The sequence below is a fragment of the Phoca vitulina genome, unplaced genomic scaffold (assembly GCF_004348235.1).
Source record: "Phoca vitulina isolate PV1807 unplaced genomic scaffold, GSC_HSeal_1.0 scaffold14, whole genome shotgun sequence".
NCBI lineage: Eukaryota > Metazoa > Chordata > Mammalia > Carnivora > Phocidae > Phoca > Phoca vitulina.
In genome coordinates this window covers 27,148,704-27,166,028 of record NW_022589717.1, presented here as the reverse complement: position 1 = coordinate 27,166,028, position 17,325 = coordinate 27,148,704, and the positions used below count along the sequence as shown (strand labels likewise).

The window sequence follows — 17,325 nt, the reverse complement described above, 5'->3', positions numbered from 1 at the left end:
GTATTCACCGTTATACTATACAGAATCATTTCACTGCCCCAAAAATCCTGTGTTCTGGCAAGACTCCATTTATTTATTTTTATTTATTTATTTATTTTTTGAGACTCCATTTAAAAGGGTGATACGAGAGGAAAAGAAAAAAAGCGTGCAGCCCAGAGGCTTGACCAAACTCCAAGTTTGTTCCCAAGTTCAGGGCTCCCAGCCGACCGGTCTCTCGAAGTCCAGCCAAGGGAAGGTTGCTCCTCCCCCTCCTCCTCCTTTAATTGTCAAGCAAATGGGTTTCCTGTTGACACCGGAATATTGTGAAAGGGCAGGAAGAGGCCAAGCCACCTCCTCTTTCCCGGCTTCTTATCCCATTTATTTATTTCATACACGCTTGTTTTGGTCGGGCGGGCGGTTCCAGCGTGTGGCTGTGGGGCGGCCCCAGCAGCGGTAACCCCTCCCCGAGGAGGCGAGGCCTGGCCACAACCCGCCCCATCCCGGCTCCAACTCGGCGGGGCGGGGAAGGGAAGGAGGAAGGGGGAAGAGGGTGGGAGACAGCAAGCTGGAAGAAGGAGGCCGCTGGTGCGCCGCGAGGAGGCGGGGAAACCGGCCCGGCCCGAGCCAGGCCGTTCCCCCGCGGGCTGCAGGTGGAGTCCGCAGAGGTAGCCGCCGCCGCCGCCGCTTCCCCCGGGCCCGAGGGCGCTGGCGTGGAGCCCCGGTGCGTGCGGACCCGGCGCCAAGGCCCACGGCTTGCGCGCCGTTCCGGGGCTGCGCCTCCGCGCCTCGTCCATGGCTGAGGGCCGGCGGCGGGAAGACGAGGAGGAAGAGCTGCGCGAGCGCCGCGAATTCGGGGGCCAGCGCCGCGCCCGGGGCCGTGCGCTGTCAGGCCACTCGGCCGCAGGTGAGGGGCGCGGGGAGCGCGAGGGTGTCCGGGGGAGGAGGGGACCGAGGGCTGGGAGCCCCGGGGCCGCGCAGATCCTGCCCCGGACGGCGGCGGCTCCCTCACCCGCCCGGCTGGGACCGGCATCTTTCACTCTGCGCGGGGAGACGCAGGGAGGGTGGCTTTTCCATCCTCATCCTCACTTTCGGGCCGAGGCCCCAGGAAATTCAAACTGGTCTCTACCTGCTAGTGGTCGTGGAGCCGAAACGACAGATGTTTCGTACGCACTAAATCCAGGGGCTGCTGGCTTGAACTTGGGGCCCGGGTGATTACTTATCTCCAGATGAGTCAGAGGCCGGTGCACAATTCTCTGGGTCTGGCAGCTCCGGGGACGACCCCTCCCGATGGGTTTGCCTGCGCGGCCGCTACCAGGTCAAACCACGTGCTGATCAAGTCTGGTTTCGTGTAGCCTGAACTTCGGACCTTTGATTCTGCCCAACCCCCCACCGCCCGAGCTCACCAGTTATCTATAGCACTTGCTTTAGAGTTATTTTGTGAGCCCCCCCAGTCCAGGATATAGCATGCCAAAAGACAATTCACTTGGACCGAGACTCATTTCTGGGTCTGTAGTTACTTTCATGGTCTTGTGTTTTTGGGTGCACAAACGCGGCTCGGATCAATAGTTTGGAACTTAAGTGGAAGAGTAAGTGTAGATCCACACCCCTTCTCTGTTCCTGGGGCAACTTTTCAATCAAACATAATGGAGAGTAAATTCTTTGGCCTTTGGTTCCAACTGGATTAGCCACGTATCTGCAAACTGGAGGGAAGAACAAACTTAGGGAGATGACAACAGGAGGGAGATAGAGAAGTGAGAAAGATTTAGATGAGAACGAGTCATTAAAGCCTCTTTAGAAAATGGACCATAGTAAACATTCCATCAAGTCATGGAGAAGCTTTTCTATGTGGCCTCCTTAACCTGAGGGAAAGTTGGAGAATTAAGATAACAGGTCTGTGGGGAACCAGTGAGGGATAGAAAATGGGATGAAAGGAAAGAATTTAGTGGAACATAAAGAAATAGTCAATTTGATGCCCTTGGTAGGATCTTGGAACCTTAAAAATAATTCTTGATGCCCATTACTAGGACTTTTCATCACAGTAAGGCATTTGATTTTCTGCATGAACACCAGTCGTTTTGAAAGTAATTGATAGTTTTGTTCAGTATAAGCCAGACTAAAGAAATCATGGGCAGTTGCTGGATATGAATTAATATTTCTTGCAAGAATACAATGAAAAAACTTTACAAAGATGTACCTCCATTGATTTGCTGATTTAAACAGTGTAGGGTGCCTTGGATTCCTATTACCTTCAGCAAACAGCTTCACTTTCTCTTACAATGGACTGTAGTGTGGAGAGTATTGGAGGTCAGATTAGATATGATCCAGATACATGTTCGTCATTTAGTTGCAGTATGTATGTTTATTCCAAGGCTGGCAGAAGCTTTTCTAGATTCTATGATAATACTTTGCTGGTTGTGTACGTTTTCCCTCAGAAATTGGTGTTTGCAGTCTAACCATGTAATATGCCCTGTTTCCATTAAGGGGTGAAGGACAGAAATATTATGAAGTGGGCAGAGGGTTAAACTTGCAACAATTGGTCTTCTTTCTTTTGGGATACGTTGTTTAATAGTCCACATTTCTTTACAAGCTGTGCTCCTCTTTCCACTCATTAGTCCACGTGTTTTTCAGACACCATCGCATTCCTTACCAAGCTTGGGCGTTTGTTCATTCTGTTTGTGCTAGATGTTGTTCTCCGTCCAAGTGAGAGTGTGAGCTGACCCAGAAGCTTAGTGTTTCTTCTGCTTATCATCTGTCTTTCTAATCTTTACCTCTCAGGTTCTTGTTGCTTCCTTCTTCCCCCTCTGTTTTACAATCTAGATTTTCTTTTTCTTTGATCTCACATAACTTGACACCATACATTTGGGGTTTATGGACTGAGGGAGTCTGTGAACTCCTTCTCTTCCTGCTAAATGTAGGTGTGGTTGTGAAGGTGTGTTTATTTATTTTTACAATATACATTCAGAAGAGTGTATAAAGCCTGTAAATTATAAAGCAAAACTCTTGTAACCTGTGTCCAAATCAAGAAATAGAATATTGTCGGGGCGCCTGGGTGGCTCAGTCGTTGAGTGTCTGCCTCCGGCTCAGGTCATTTTCCCGGGGTCCTGGGATCGAGCCCCTCATTGGGCTCCCTGCTCCATGGGAAGCCTGCTTCTCCCTCTCCCACTCCCCCTGCTTGTGTTCCCTCTCTCACTGTCTCTCTGTCAAATAAATAAATAAAATCTTAAAAAAAAAAAAAAAAAGAATATTGTCAGTTCCCTAGAAGCAGACTCTGATCCCTCCTGGTCATGGCCTCTTCTTTCCCCTTGAGGGAACTACTATTTTTTTTTTGGTGAGTATTAATTTCCTTGCTTTTCTGTACAGTCTTCCCTGTATGCGTATGCATCCCTATACAGTATTATTTAGTTTACCTATTTTAAAACTTCACGTAAGTGGAACCATCCCGTCTGTATTCTTTAGTGTTATGCTTTTTTCACTCAATATTGTTTGTAAGATTTATCCATACTGTTATATGCAGCTGTAGTTTGTTTTCATTGCATAAATATATCACCCTTTTTGGCTATCATTTTTTTAATGATTTGTTGGAGTTCTTACACAGGAATCTGAACTTTTGTTAGTTGCATGTGCTGCAAATATCTTCTTCCACTTGGGCTTATTTTTTAAAATTTTCTTTATGGTTTCTTTTGAAGTGGAAATACTTAATTTCAATGTAGGTGTATTTATGAATCTTTCTTTGGAGTTAGTGACCCTCTTCCCCTTGCTGTGCCCCTTGGTTAAGAATGCTTTCCCTATACCAAGGTCATGAAGATATTCTCCTCATCTCCTGTATTTCCTAAAAGTTTTGTAGCTTTCTTTGGGGAGAGATACCGTAACTTTCATCAGACTCTCAAATGGGTCTGAGACCCTCTTGCTCACCTTCAACATTTTTATATTGTTTCCCCAAAGGGCAGGGAATACACAATTCTGGGACCTCCCCCTAATCACCAGGAAGAGTGGTAGGCATTAACAGGGTTTAAGTAATATTAAATAAATTTATTCTTTCCATATATTGATGACTTTATGGTAAACTCTGGAAGGACTGCTGTAACTTCTTCCATGTGTTCTGAGTAAAATAAGTAATATCGTCAGTATGAGGGCACAGAATAAAATTCATGTTCACCATGAATCAGATGTTTCTTATCCCCTGTGAGGTCAGTATTATTTTCTCCATTTTATAATTGTAAAGATTCAGGCTCAGAAATATTTAAGCAACTTGTGGAGGATCCATCAGCTAGTAAATGCTAGAATGGGGACTTGAATCCATGTCTTTTTGACCTGAAAGTCCCATGTTTTTCCAAGTTGTCCCACTGGCTGCTAATAAAAGTCAGTTGCTATTAATGCTCCACACGTTTATACCTGTATGTTGCTTGTTATATTTTACAAATACTTTACATTTATTTGGTGCTTTTCTGCTGAGGAAGGGCTTTCACAGCCTCATTTAACTTGATTCTTTCAAATAACCTGAGAGGGAAGAGGGTATGTTTTGTTATTCCCATTTTTTTTTTTTTAAAGATTTTATTTATTTGACAGAGAGAGACACAGCGAGAGAGGGGACAAGCAGGGACAGGGGGAGAGGGAGAAGCAGGCTCCCTGCTGAGCCGGAGCCCAATGCGGGGCTCGATCCCAGGACCCTGGGACCATGACCTGAGCTGAAGGCAGACGCTTAACGACTGAGCCACCCAGGCGCCCCAGTTATTCCCGTTTTATTTTATTTATTTATTTTTTAAGGTTTTTTATTTATTTGACAGAGAGAGCATAAGCAGAGGGAGAGGGAGGGAGAAGCAGGTTCCCTGCTGAGCAAGGAGCCCGATGTGGGACTCCATCCCAGGACCCTGGGATCATGACCCGGGCCGAAGGCAGCTGCTTAACCGACTGAGCCACCCAGGCGTCCCCAGTTATTCCCATTTTAAAGACATACATTGAGCGGCACCTGGGTGGCTCAGTTGGGTAAGCGTCTGCCTTCGTCTCAGGTCATGATCTCAGGGTCCTGGGATCGAGCCCCGCGTCGGGCTCCCTGCTCAGTGGAGAGCCTGCTTCTCCCTCTCCCTCTCCTCCCTCCCACCCCATGCTCTCGCTCACTCTATCTCAAATAAATAAATAAAATCTTTTTAAAAAATTAAGACAAGTAAATTGAAACTCAGAAATGTTAGAAGACTTAGTCTAAAGTAATACAGGTAATAGGTACAGCTGCACCTCAGTTACCTCTGTTGTGTGTTTCAAGTCATCAACTATAGTTTTTTTGCGTTGATACATGGGACATACCAGGTCATATGGCCCAGTTTGTAGTTGTCTAAAAAGTTGAAGAAACTTACTGAATTGTTGTATGAGTTCTGGTAATTTGGGGGTGGACTCTTTTGGGTTTTCCACATAAAGTATCATGTCGTCTGTGAAAAGAGACTTGTGTACTTCTTAATCCCCATCACCTGTTTCACCCATCCCCCTTCCATTTCCCCTCTGGTGACCACCAGTTTGTTCACTATTTTTGTTGTTGTTGTTCTCTATATCTAAGAGTCTCTTTTTTGTCTCTCTTCTTTGTTCACTTGTTTTTAAATTCCACACATGAGTGAAATCATATGGCATTTGTCTTTCTCTGACTGACTGATTTCACTTAGCATTATAATCTCTAGCTCCATCCATGTCATTGCAAATGGCAAGATTTCATTCTTTTTGATGACTGAATAATATTCCATTGTATGTATATATCACATCTTCATTCATCATTGGTGGACAGTTGGGCTCCTTCCATATCTTGGCTATTGTAAATAATGCTGCTATAAACAGTAGGGTGCATGCATTCCTTTGAATTAGTGTTCTAGTATCCTTTGGGTAAATACCCAATAGTGGAATTACTGAGTCATATGGTAATTCTATTTTTAATTTTTTAAGGAACCTCCTTACTGTTTTCCACAGTGGCTGCTCCAGTTTGCATTCCCACCAACAGTGCACGAGGGTTCCTTTTTCTCCACATCCTTACCAACACTTGTTTCTTGTGTTGTTGAGTTTAGACATTCTGACAGGTGTGAGGTGATAATCTCATTGTGATTTAGTTATGCATTTCCCTGATATTTAGTGATGTTGAGCATCTTTTCATATGTCTGTTGGCCATCTGTAGGTCTTCTTTGGAAATATGTTTATTCATGTCTTCTGCCCATTTTTAATTGGATTATTTTTGTTTTTTGGTGTTGAGTTGTAGGAGTTCTTTATATATTTTGGATACTACTTTATTGGATAGGTTATTTGCAAGTATCTTTTCCCATTCAGTAGGTTGCCTTTTAGTTTTGTTGATTGTTTCTTTGCTGTGCAGAAGCTTTTTATTTTGATGTAGTCACAGTAGTTTTTTGGGGGTGCTTTTTGTTTGTTTTTTTGTGGGTTTATTTGCTTTTGTTTCCCTTACCCCAGGAGGCGTATCTAGAAAATTGATGCTGTGGCCAATGTCAGAGAAATTACTGCCTGTGCTCTCTTCTAGGATTTTTATGGTTTCAGTTCTTATTAGGTCTTTAATCCATTTTGAGTTTATTTTTTGTCTATAGTGTAAGAAAATGGTCCAGTTTCACTTTTTTGCATATAGCTGTCCAGTTTCCCCAGCACTATTTGTTGAAGAGACTCTCTTTTTCCCACTGCATATTCTTGCCTCCTTTGTTGTAGATTAATTGACCATTTAATCGTGGGTTTATATCTGAGCTCTCTGTTCTATTCCATTGAACTGTGTCTTTTTTTTTGTGCCAGTACCATACTGTTTTGATTACTGCAGCTTTGGTAGTATATCTTGAAATCTGGGATTGTGATAGCTCCAGTTTTGTTCTTTATCTAAGCTTGCTTTGGCTATTCGGGTTCTTTTGTGGTTCTATACAAATTTTAGGATCATTTGTTCTAGTTCTGTGAAAAATGCTCTTGGTATTTTGATAGGCATCGCATTAAATCTGTAGATTGCTTTGGGTAATATGGATTTTTTTTTTTTTAAAGATTTATTTATTTGAGAGAGAGAGAGAGAGAGTGTGAGAGCCTCTAATCACGAGGGGCCACGCAGAGGGAGAGAGAGAATCCCAAGCAGACTGGAGCCTGCTGCAGGGCTGGATCACAACCCTGATATCATGACCTGAACCAAAATCAAGAGTTGGACACTTAACTGACTGAGCCACCCAGATGCCCCTCATATGGACATTTTAACAGTATTTGTTCTTCCAGTCCATGAGCATGGAATATCTTTTCATTTGTTTGTGTCATCTTCAATTTCTTTCACCAGTGTTTTATAGTTCTCAGAGGACAAGTCTTTTACCTCTTTCATTAAATTTTTACCTAGATACTTTATTATTTTTGGAGTAATTGTAAATTGAATTGTTTTCTTAATTTCTCTTTCTGCTACTTCATTATTAGTGTATAGAAATACAACAGATTCCTGTATATTGATTTTATATCCTGAGACCTTACTGAATTCATTTATCAGTTCTAGTAGTTTTTTGGTGGAGTCTTTAGGGTTTTCTATATATAGTATCATGTCATGTGCAAATAGTGAAAGTTTTATTTCTTCCTTACCAATTTGGATGCCTTTTATTTCTTTTTGTTGTCTGACTGCTGTGGCTAGGACTTCCAGTATTAGGTTGAATAAAAGTGGTGAGAGTGGACATCCTTGCCTTGTTCCTATTCTTAGGGGAAAAGCTCTTGTTTTTTTCCCCAGTATGTTAGCTGTGGGTTTTTCATATATGGCCTTTATTATGTTGAGGTATGTTCCCTCTAAACCTACTTTGTTGAGGGCTTTTATCATGAATGGGTATTGTACTTTGTCAAATGCTTTTTCTGCATTTGTTGAAATGATTATATGGTTTTTATCCTTTCTCTTGTGGATGTGATGTATCATTTTGATTGATTTGTGAATATTGAACCATCCTTGCATCCTGGGAATAAATCCCATTTGGTCATAGTGAATGATATTTTTTAATGTATTGTGGATTTGGTTTGCTAGTATTTTGCTGAGGATTTTTGCATCTAGGTTCATCAGAGATATTGGCCTATAGTTCTTTTTTTTTTTGGAGTCTTGATCTGATTTTGGTATCAGGGTAATGCTGGCCTCATAGAATGAATTTGGAGGCTTTCCTTCCTCTTCTTTTTTTTTTTTTTAAAGATTTTATTTATTTATTTGACAGAGAGAGACACAGCAAGAGAGGGAACACAAGCAGGGGGAGTGGGAGAGGGAGAAGCAGGCTTCCCGCAGAGCAGGGAGCCCGATGCGGGGCTCGATCCCAGGACCCTGGGATCATGACCTGAGCCGAAGGCAGACACTTGACGACTGAGCCACCCAGGCGCCCTTTCCTTCCTCTTCTTCTTTTTTTTTTTTTTGGAACCGTTTGAGAAGAATAGGTATTAATTCCTCTTTGAATATTTGGTAGAATTCACCTGTGAAGCCATCTGGTCCTGGACTTTTGTTTGTCGGGAGTTTTTTGATTACTGATTCAGTTTCATTGCTGGTAATCAATCTGTTCAAATCTTCTATTTCTTCCTCCTTCAGTTTTGGGAGGTTATATGTTTCTAGGAATTTATCCATGTCTTCTAGGCTTTAATGAAGATAAATAAGAATATAAAGTAGTCCATGATGACTATCAAGGGGACTTTAGCAAGAGAACCAAACTGTCATGGTTCATTTTTTCTCACTAACTGTGTGACCTTGAACAAGTTACCTAAACTCTCTGGGCTTCCATTCCTTATTTGTAAAATGGGAATATTAATAAAGCCTCTTGCATAGAATTTGAGGATTAAATGAGTTAGTATAGCTAATACCTTTAGAACATGGATAGGCACATAGTGAATATCTATAAAGTTATTAGTGTTTATTTATGTATACTTTTGTTGTTGTTAAAATAGCTGACACTTAGCTGAATCCACATTTTTCTTCATTTGGGAGAAGTTACGGGGTTTCAGTTGGTGGAGAAGAAGGAGGTAAACCTGCATCTTCAGCATTTCATAATCTAATGTAGTTGCTTTGCTTTGGAGTTCATGCATCTTTTAGAAATACATCAATTTTACAAGACCCTCCCCCCCCCCAAAGACTGAGTGGAGTTCTGCATTTGGCATTCCTTGTCCCATATGGAATTTTAACATGTCTTATAGTGACCTTTACCTTTTATTCATCATTACAAATGAAAAGCTCATTCTTGCTTTTCATGTAGTTCAAAGTTAACCAGGGTGCATCTCTTCATTCTTCTTCTTTTTGTTAAATTTTGACACTATTCATTGGTGCTTCTAACTTCATTGGCACATTATATTCTGAGGGCAGTATACTCAGTTTTCCCTTAGATCATTTCAGCTTTGCATTTGGTGGTACTTTGAAATTAATCCTCTGAACACTTGGGTTTTAATCAAGTCTCTCTCAATTAGCTTTAGCCTCTAGCAATTTACAGCATCTCTCTGGGCCTTGGTTTTTGCTTTATTAATTGAAAGGATGAGGCTTCCAACTTTACACTTGATGATTCTAGGAGATGAGAAGAAAAATAACTTCTGACTTAGTTTGTAGAAGTTTGCCAAAGTGTGAGGTAAGATCTTGGGCAGGTTTCTCTGGGATCCTTCTCAAGTGCTCTATTGATGAGGGAGAAGCCAAAAGTGCAAAGCCCAAGAGACATTGCCTCACCTGGAGAGAGCAGTTACATTAGCTTAAGTTGTCTTGCAGCCTCAAGACAGGAGCTCCATTGATAAAGTGATGATCCACTTCAGCAATGGAATGAGATGTGTTCTAGGGAATTTATAGTAAGGAGGGTGAGGGTAGGCATCATGGGAATGTTATCAATTATGTACAAGATGAAAATATGTGTTTAGTAGCTTCAGAGCATAGAGAGGGGTTAAGGTTGGGGAGGAAGTGGATCTAGCCTGACACAAGGCAGGAAGCCTTCTTCTTTACAGGGAGGTAGAAATCAGTTCCTGTCTCTCATTAACTGTAGGCCTCATCTTTAGGAGCTCTAAGCTTGCCTTTGGGGTGGGAATGCGTGTATGGGGGGGCGTTGGGGGGTATAGGCTGTAGACCATCTTATCTTCTTTTTTCAAGATTTATTTATTTATTTGAAAGAGAGAAACACGTGTGAGCGAGAGAAAGTTGGGGGAAGGGCAGAGGGAGAGGGAGAGAATCTCAAACAGACTCCACACTGAGCATGGAGCCCCATGCAGGGCTTCATCCCACAACCCTGAGATCATGACCTGAGCTGAAATCAAGAGTCTCAACTGACTGAGCCACCCAGGCGCCCCCCCCTTAAATAAACTTTGTTTTTAATTTTTTTAATTTTTAAATTTTAAAAAAGATTTATTTGTCGGAGAGAGAGAGAGGGAGGGGAGTGAGCACAAGCAGGGGGAGCAGCAGGCAGAGGGAGAAGCAGACCCCTGCCCCCCCATCCCCCGCCGAGCAGGGAGCCCTGTGTGGGGCTCGATCCTAGGACCCTGGGATCATGACCTGAGCCAAAGGCAGACACTTAACTGACTGAGCCACCCAGGTGTCCCTAAACTTTGTTTTTTAGACTAATAGAAAAATTGTGACGATAGTACATAGAGTTCCCATATACTCACATCCAGTTTCCCCTATTATTTACATTTTAACCAAGGTTGGTATATTATTAACTAAAATCCATAATTTATTCAGATTTTCTTAGCATTTACCTAATTCTTTCTTGTTTTCCCGGATCCCATCTAAAATACCATATTACATGTAGTTGTATCTCCTTAGGCTCCCCTTGGCTCTGATAGTTTCAAGGATTTTCCTTGTTTTTGATGGACTTGACAGTGTTGAGGGTTTATTGGTCAGATATTTTGTAGGATGTCACTCTTGGTATTTGTCTGATATGTTTTCTCATGTTTAGAGTGGAGCTGTGGGTGTTTGGGAGACATGAATGCTTGCCACATTTTTATTGTATATTAAGTGTACATAATATTAGCATCATTTATCGCTGTTGATGTTGACCTTGATCATTTAGCTGAGTTAGTATTTGTCAGGTTTCTCAACTTCAAGGTTACTCTACCCACCCCAAGCCTCTTTCCATCCTGTAGGAAGTGAAGGAAATCACTATGCACAGCCCACACATAAGGAGGAAGGAGTTATGCTCTAACTTCTTGAGGGCAGAGTATCTACATCATTTTTTTTGGAATCCCTCTGTATGGGAGATATCATTCTTTTTGTACGGTCTCCTTCATTTCTTGAGGCTCTCTAAACATACACATTGGGGTTGTCTTTAGACCCTGCCTTTGGGGGGGAATATAAGCTCAATTCCTGAACCCTAATTCTGCCTAGAGTATCTGATGTGTGCTGATGTCAGGCACATAATTTCATTTCATAATTAGAAAGGAAAGGCACAACATACATATGTCTGATTGAGGTGTCCTGTGATTAAAACTCATTCATACTAGAGTATCAGCAGGTACAAAGGAGTAATAGGAGTTGTGTTTCAATTTTGGATATGGAGAGGAAGTTAGAGTAGGAGAGGAATTTGGAAAAATGCTGGACTAGACTAATTAGATAATAATGAGTTAATATTTATCATGCAGTGGGTACCAGGTAGTATTGTAGTTGTTTTACATTTAGTCCTTGTGCCAATCCTATGATGTAGGTGTGACTATTTCCTTTTTACAGATGAGGAACATGAGGCCTAGAAGGGGTAAATAATCTATTCAAGGTCACACAGCTAGGAGGAAGTGACAGAGACTCCTAGTTGCCTACCCAGTATTCATCCCCTTCTTCCTTATTGGTGGAACCCTATATTGCCAAATGTGGTAATGTGCCCACCTACTTCTAACCAGCTTACTAATGAGATGCAAGTAAGAGTTGAGTGGGGCTTCTAGGAAAGTGCTTTAAAGAGGGGACTCGGGGATGCCTGGGTGGCTCGCTCGATGAAGTGTCTGCCTTTAGCTCAGGTCATGATCCCGGGGTCCTGGTATCAAATCCTGTGTCTGGCTCCCTGCCTAGTAGGGAGTCTGCTTCTCCTCTCCCTCTGCTCCTCCCCCCACTCGTGCTCTCTCTCAAATAAATAAATAAATAAAATCTTTAAAAAAAAAAAAGAGGGGACTCAGCTGCACAGCATATCCTTTTGCCCTTCCTTCCCTCTCCTACCTGGAATAAGGAGGTGTAGCTCCCAGCAGCCATCCTGGCCATGAGGTCACCTTGAGGATGGAAGCCATGCACTGAGAATGGTGGAGCAGAAAAATGGATGGAATCTCACTTAGTTCCTAGTGATAACAGAGTTATCATATGAGGTTTTGATTGCCTGCCTCCTTTATTTGAGAAAACATAAACTATCTGGTTAAAGCCACTGTTAGGGGCACGTGGGTGGCTCAGTCAGTTAGATGGGGTCTTGGTCCTTTAGCTTGGGTCATGGTCCCGGGGTCCTGGGATCGAGCCCCGCATTGGGCTCCTTGCTCAGCGGGGAGCCTGCTTCTCTCTCTGCCTGCTGCTCCCCCCGCTTGTGCTTTCTCTCTTTCTCTGACAAATGAATAAATAAAATCTTAAAAATAAAGATAAATAAAATAAAAATAAATAAATAAAGCCACTGTTATCTTAGGCCTGTACAACTAGCAGCGGAATACAGTTCCTGACTGATACAAATTCTAATTTGATCTTATTTTCTCTCCTTACCACCATGCTTAATGCATTTTGGAAACATGAGGTTACCTTAGGATACCCAGATTCTTGTTGCTGGTTTTTTTTTTTTTTTAAGATTTTATTTATTTATTTGACAGAGAGAGAGACAGTGAGAGAGGGAACACAGGCAGTGGGAGTGGGAGAGAGAGAGAAGCAGGCTTCCCACTGAGCAGGGAGCCTGACTCAGGCTCGACCCCAGGACCCTGGGATCATGACCTGAGCCGAAGGCAGACGCTTAGCAACTGAGCCACCCAGGCGCCCCAGTTTTGTTCTTTATTATAATATGGGCACTGAAAAATCACCTAGAGTAACCCCCCTCCCTTTGCATCTTTTGAAAGGGAATTATTCGTTCTCAAACTACTTTATAAGTTTATTCTAGGGAAGGTGCTTGTGAACCTCCAAGTTCTCTTGCGTGATATATAGTTCTTGAAGAGGGTCAGGGTCCTCCTAGGGCAAGTTGAAGGGTACTGAAAAGGAAACCTGTAGGATCTGAAAACAGTTTTCTGATGTTGTCATTTTGCTGATTGCCAGGTTAGAGTATTTCTCAGGGAATAAATAAATGGAAGCTGTGACGGGAGGTAATTTTGTCCCTCCTGTGCTGCATATGAGCAGGTTAACAATTGCATTGCTGATGAGCCCTACAATGCGTGCCAGGCTTGTTGCTTAGGATTCAGAGTTCATTTGTGTTCGAGATGGCTGCCTTCATTGTACTGAGCATTGTTTCCTGAAGATACATTAATCAAGGAATCACTATACTGGAAGATAACTAAATGCTTTTTCTCTGAGAGCTGGCCAAGAACAAGGGGCGCAGAAGACAAGGTTTGCATATAACGTGGAGAATTAGTTTTTCTAGCAATAAAAATGGTCATTACCAAATAGTCCTTTGAAGCTAGTACAGAGATGTTCACAAAAAAAACTGGAAGGCCCACCAGCATGGGGCCATTCATGTAAATGATCCTTTCTTGTCACTACAGCCCTTATTTCTCCACAAGGACTGCCCCTCAGCACACACTAGCTCAGTGGAGGTAACTGGAGCTCTGGGATTATAAAGTACAGTTGTGTTACTCAGTTGAGATGTTAACTCTTGCCAGTGGAGGGTGTGGTTTGTAAGTAGAATTCATTTGGAGTAAGATTGTCATTTGAAGATTACTATTAATTAGATAATGTGAAATGCCTAATATCAGAAACATTTTACCTCTTAAACTGTTCTATTCCTATTTCTTCTTAGAACATTTCTTGCGGTATTAAACTTTATAACATGGCGTGTGGTATTTTTCACAGTTCTGTAGCAATGGGTGCTCTAAACAGTGCTTCTCAAACTTTAATATGCCTACAAATCACCTGGAGATCTTATAAAAATGTGATCCCTAATTTAATAGGTTTGGGGTGGAGCCTGAGATTCTGCATTTCTAACAAGCTCCAGGTGATGCTGCTGCTTCTGGTCCCTGGACCACATTTTGTGTAACAATGCCTGCACCTAATGCCTCCACTCCTCGGTGCCTCCACTCCTCAGTGCCAAGGTTCTCAACATTGGCTAGGCATCAGACTCAGGTGCAGCTTTAAAAAGAGACTATGCTCCTGATCCCATTTTCAGATTTCCTGATTTATTACTTCTGGAATAGTTGCTGGGGAGCTAGACTTTTGAACTTCCTCCGTGTGGGGTGAGATTCACTGGTTTAGTGTCCTGTTTAAAAATGTGATGTTGAGTGGTTTCAGTGTGATTTCTTGTAATTTGAACCGTTTATGTTTTTCCATCATAAGTAATTCATATTGTGATGACTTGTAGTCAAACAGAAGAAATAAACAGAATCCACCATGCATTTTATTTTTTTATTAAAGTTTTTTTTTAAAAGATTTTATTTATTTATTTGAGAGAGAATGAGAGAGAGAGAGCATGAGGGGGGAGGGTCAGAGGGAGAAGCAGACTCCCCGCCGAGCAGGGAGCCTGATGGGGGACTAGATCCCGGGACTCCAGGATCATGACCTGAGCCGAAGGCAGTCGCTTAACCAACTGAGCCACCCAGGCGCCCACCATGCATTTTATACAGGGATTTTATTTAATCCCTCTATTATCTTGTAGCATAACGAGGCTGCACTTAATGTTGTAAGGCACTATCATTGAAGTAACTGGAAAGCAATGTATGTGATAGTTATGTATTTTCACAGTGTAAAAAATAGAGGCCTGTTTGGCTAACCTGAGCTGATGGAGGCTTATTACAAGGATACACAGGTAAGTTGGAAGAAACAGGAAATGGCCTCAGAAATCATTCGGAAATAAGAGTTGCTCTGGGAAACTGATAGCAAATAGCGACTCCAGAGAACATTTCTTTGTAAGTTGGGATAACCGTTACTTGTATGTCAGTGATACCACCATTTTTGGTGACTTATTTTACTTCTGTCTGCTTCCGTGGCTTCTGAAGTTACTGGAGAATTGGCTTTCTCTTTCTTACAGTCAGCCTCTTCAAGAAAGAGGCTCTAAGTAGGTTGTCCAGCTACTGTCCTATACCCTTTTGGGCAGGGTTCTCAGGCCAGTTTACCTCAGAGGCTCAGGACGAACTATAGATGGCTACCTTTTTGGACCCATCTCAGATCCCTTCTCCTGGGGGAGTGTGGTAGGGGACAATTGAGAATCACCTGCAGCTGCTTCTATTAGATAGGACTTTGGATCTCGGGGATGTTATGAGGTTTATTAGAATGCCGAGGATGAAATTGGCAGACTCCATGCATGACCTGAACACTGTGACTTCCAGTAATGGGTTCCATGAGGGGACAGACTTTTTTTTTTTTTTTTTTTTTTTTTTTATAGCCTCATAACTCAAACAGTGACTGGCACTTACGGTCACTACATATCTGCCAAATAGAATAGAATTGAACTTTTAAGAAATGATTTAATGTTATCTTATTTTTGTTTTATTTTGACCCAAATCCTTATGTACACCATGATGGAAAGCAAATTCCTACTTTGTTCATGGATTACCCTGTTGAGAAGAAAGGATATGCTCTGACACCAAGAAACTTCACAGTTTTCCTATTTCCTTTTTAGTCTTAAGAGCTTTAGATGTTTGGGGCACCTGGGTGGCTCAGTTAAGCATCTGCCTTCAGCTCCGGTCATGATCCCAGGGTACTGGGATCAAGCCCTGGCACTGGGCTTCCTGCTCAGAGCCTGCTTCTCCCTCTGCATCTGCCCCCCCCCCCCCCCCCGCTCTCTCTCGCTCTCTCAAATAAATAAAATCTTCAGGAAAAAAAAAAAGTTTTAGATGTTTGCCACTTGGTGTCATCAGTACAGCTGGTGCTGGGCCTTGGTCTGAAAGGGCAGCAAATGGATGTCAAGTCCAGAGCTGGGAGTCCTTCCTCACGGCCTCCCTTCGGGGTCTTCTTGGCCTCGGGGTTGGTAAAGCGGCTCCGCGGGGCCTTGAACTCGCGGGCACCTCAGCCCGCCCGCAGCGCAGCGCGGCCACCACAGACGGTTGTGGGTTCTCGCGGCGAGCGGCTCCTCCCCGCCCAGGGCGCCGCCATCTTGGGTCCCCATTGAACCCGCTTTCCAAGTACAAACGTAGATTTTGGATACTTGGCCACGGAAAGGAGGCTAATTTTCAGGTAAGGAGAGCGACGCTGGGAAGATAAGAGTCCCCGTTATTGCAGCCGGTGCTGCTGCTTAAAGGCCCCAGGCCCCTGAGGAAGGCATGACCAGCTGGGCAAGTGATAGGGCGTCGTGTAGGGCGTCAAAGCGAGCAGCACGTCGGACGCTGCGGCCTTCAGCGGCCTTGGGGGAAGGAGGTTGCCGTCTGACAGCCGCTCCGGAAGAGGGGCGGGGATACTGAACGTTTAGTACCAAGTCTTAATTATAGCATTTGCTGTTAGTGTACGAGAGTACTTAACATAGTACTTGGAACTAACCTTTCAATAGCTCCTTGAGCAGAAGGATTTTGTAAACTTTTGTTCGCTGAGAAGAGAGGAAGCACGGAAATAAAAGCATTTATTTGAAAGGGTCTTAGAATTGCAGTTCAAGGGAGCACAGATTCGGGTAGCAGCTCAACACTGAGGTGTAAGAGTCAGGGGTCTCTATTAGCAGTTTGGGGACATATTGGGAAACTTAAGTTTTCCAAAAATGATGATTGGAAGGTAATAATTACATTTTACGATTAATTAGTTTTCTGAGTACATTACAATTAACTAGTATTCCGAGTACAGTTATTAGGAAAATATTGTCTGCAGCGTCCAATTTTTTTATCAAGAATATAGGTATTGGGGCGCCTGGGTGGTCGAGTCGTTCAGCGTCTGCCTTCGGCTCAGGTCATGATCCCAGGGTCCTGGGATCGAGCCCCACATCGGGCTCCCTGCTCGGCGGGAAGCCTGCTTCTCCCTCTCCCCCTCCCCCTGCTTGTGTTCCCTCCCTTTCTGTCTCTCTCTGTCAAATAAATACATAAAAATCTTAAAAAAATAAAAAAAAAGAATATAGGTGTAACAGTCTTGTGTTTGGTCATATGCTTTTGCCCAGTTCAATAGTCCAAAGTAGTTACTGTTTCAAAAAACAGGATGAAGTTTTAGTCCCTAAAATAGAGTGGCTCATGTTCAGAGGTTTTACACAGGTTCACACTTCGCAGAAGGTAATTTGGTGCTAATCACTTAATAGGTTTCCAAAGAATGTTTAATGATAATGAGGAATTATGGGTTTTAATTCCAATATTCTTTACTTCTTTGCTCAT

At 42.9% G+C, this 17,325-nt stretch overlaps 1 protein-coding gene across 1 annotated transcript in view; it reads left to right on the top strand.

Annotated features, from left to right (window-relative positions):
• The first annotated feature begins 315 nt into the window (after positions 1–315).
• SH3D19 (SH3 domain containing 19) overlaps positions 316–17,325 on the top strand; it is a 172,595-nt gene continuing 155,585 nt past the window's right edge. Inside the window, exon 1 of the mRNA XM_032412985.1 lies at positions 316–883. Within this exon, the coding sequence (XP_032268876.1) occupies positions 772–883 (112 nt within the window). The 5' untranslated portion in view covers positions 316–771. The remainder of the gene's footprint in view (positions 884–17,325) is intronic.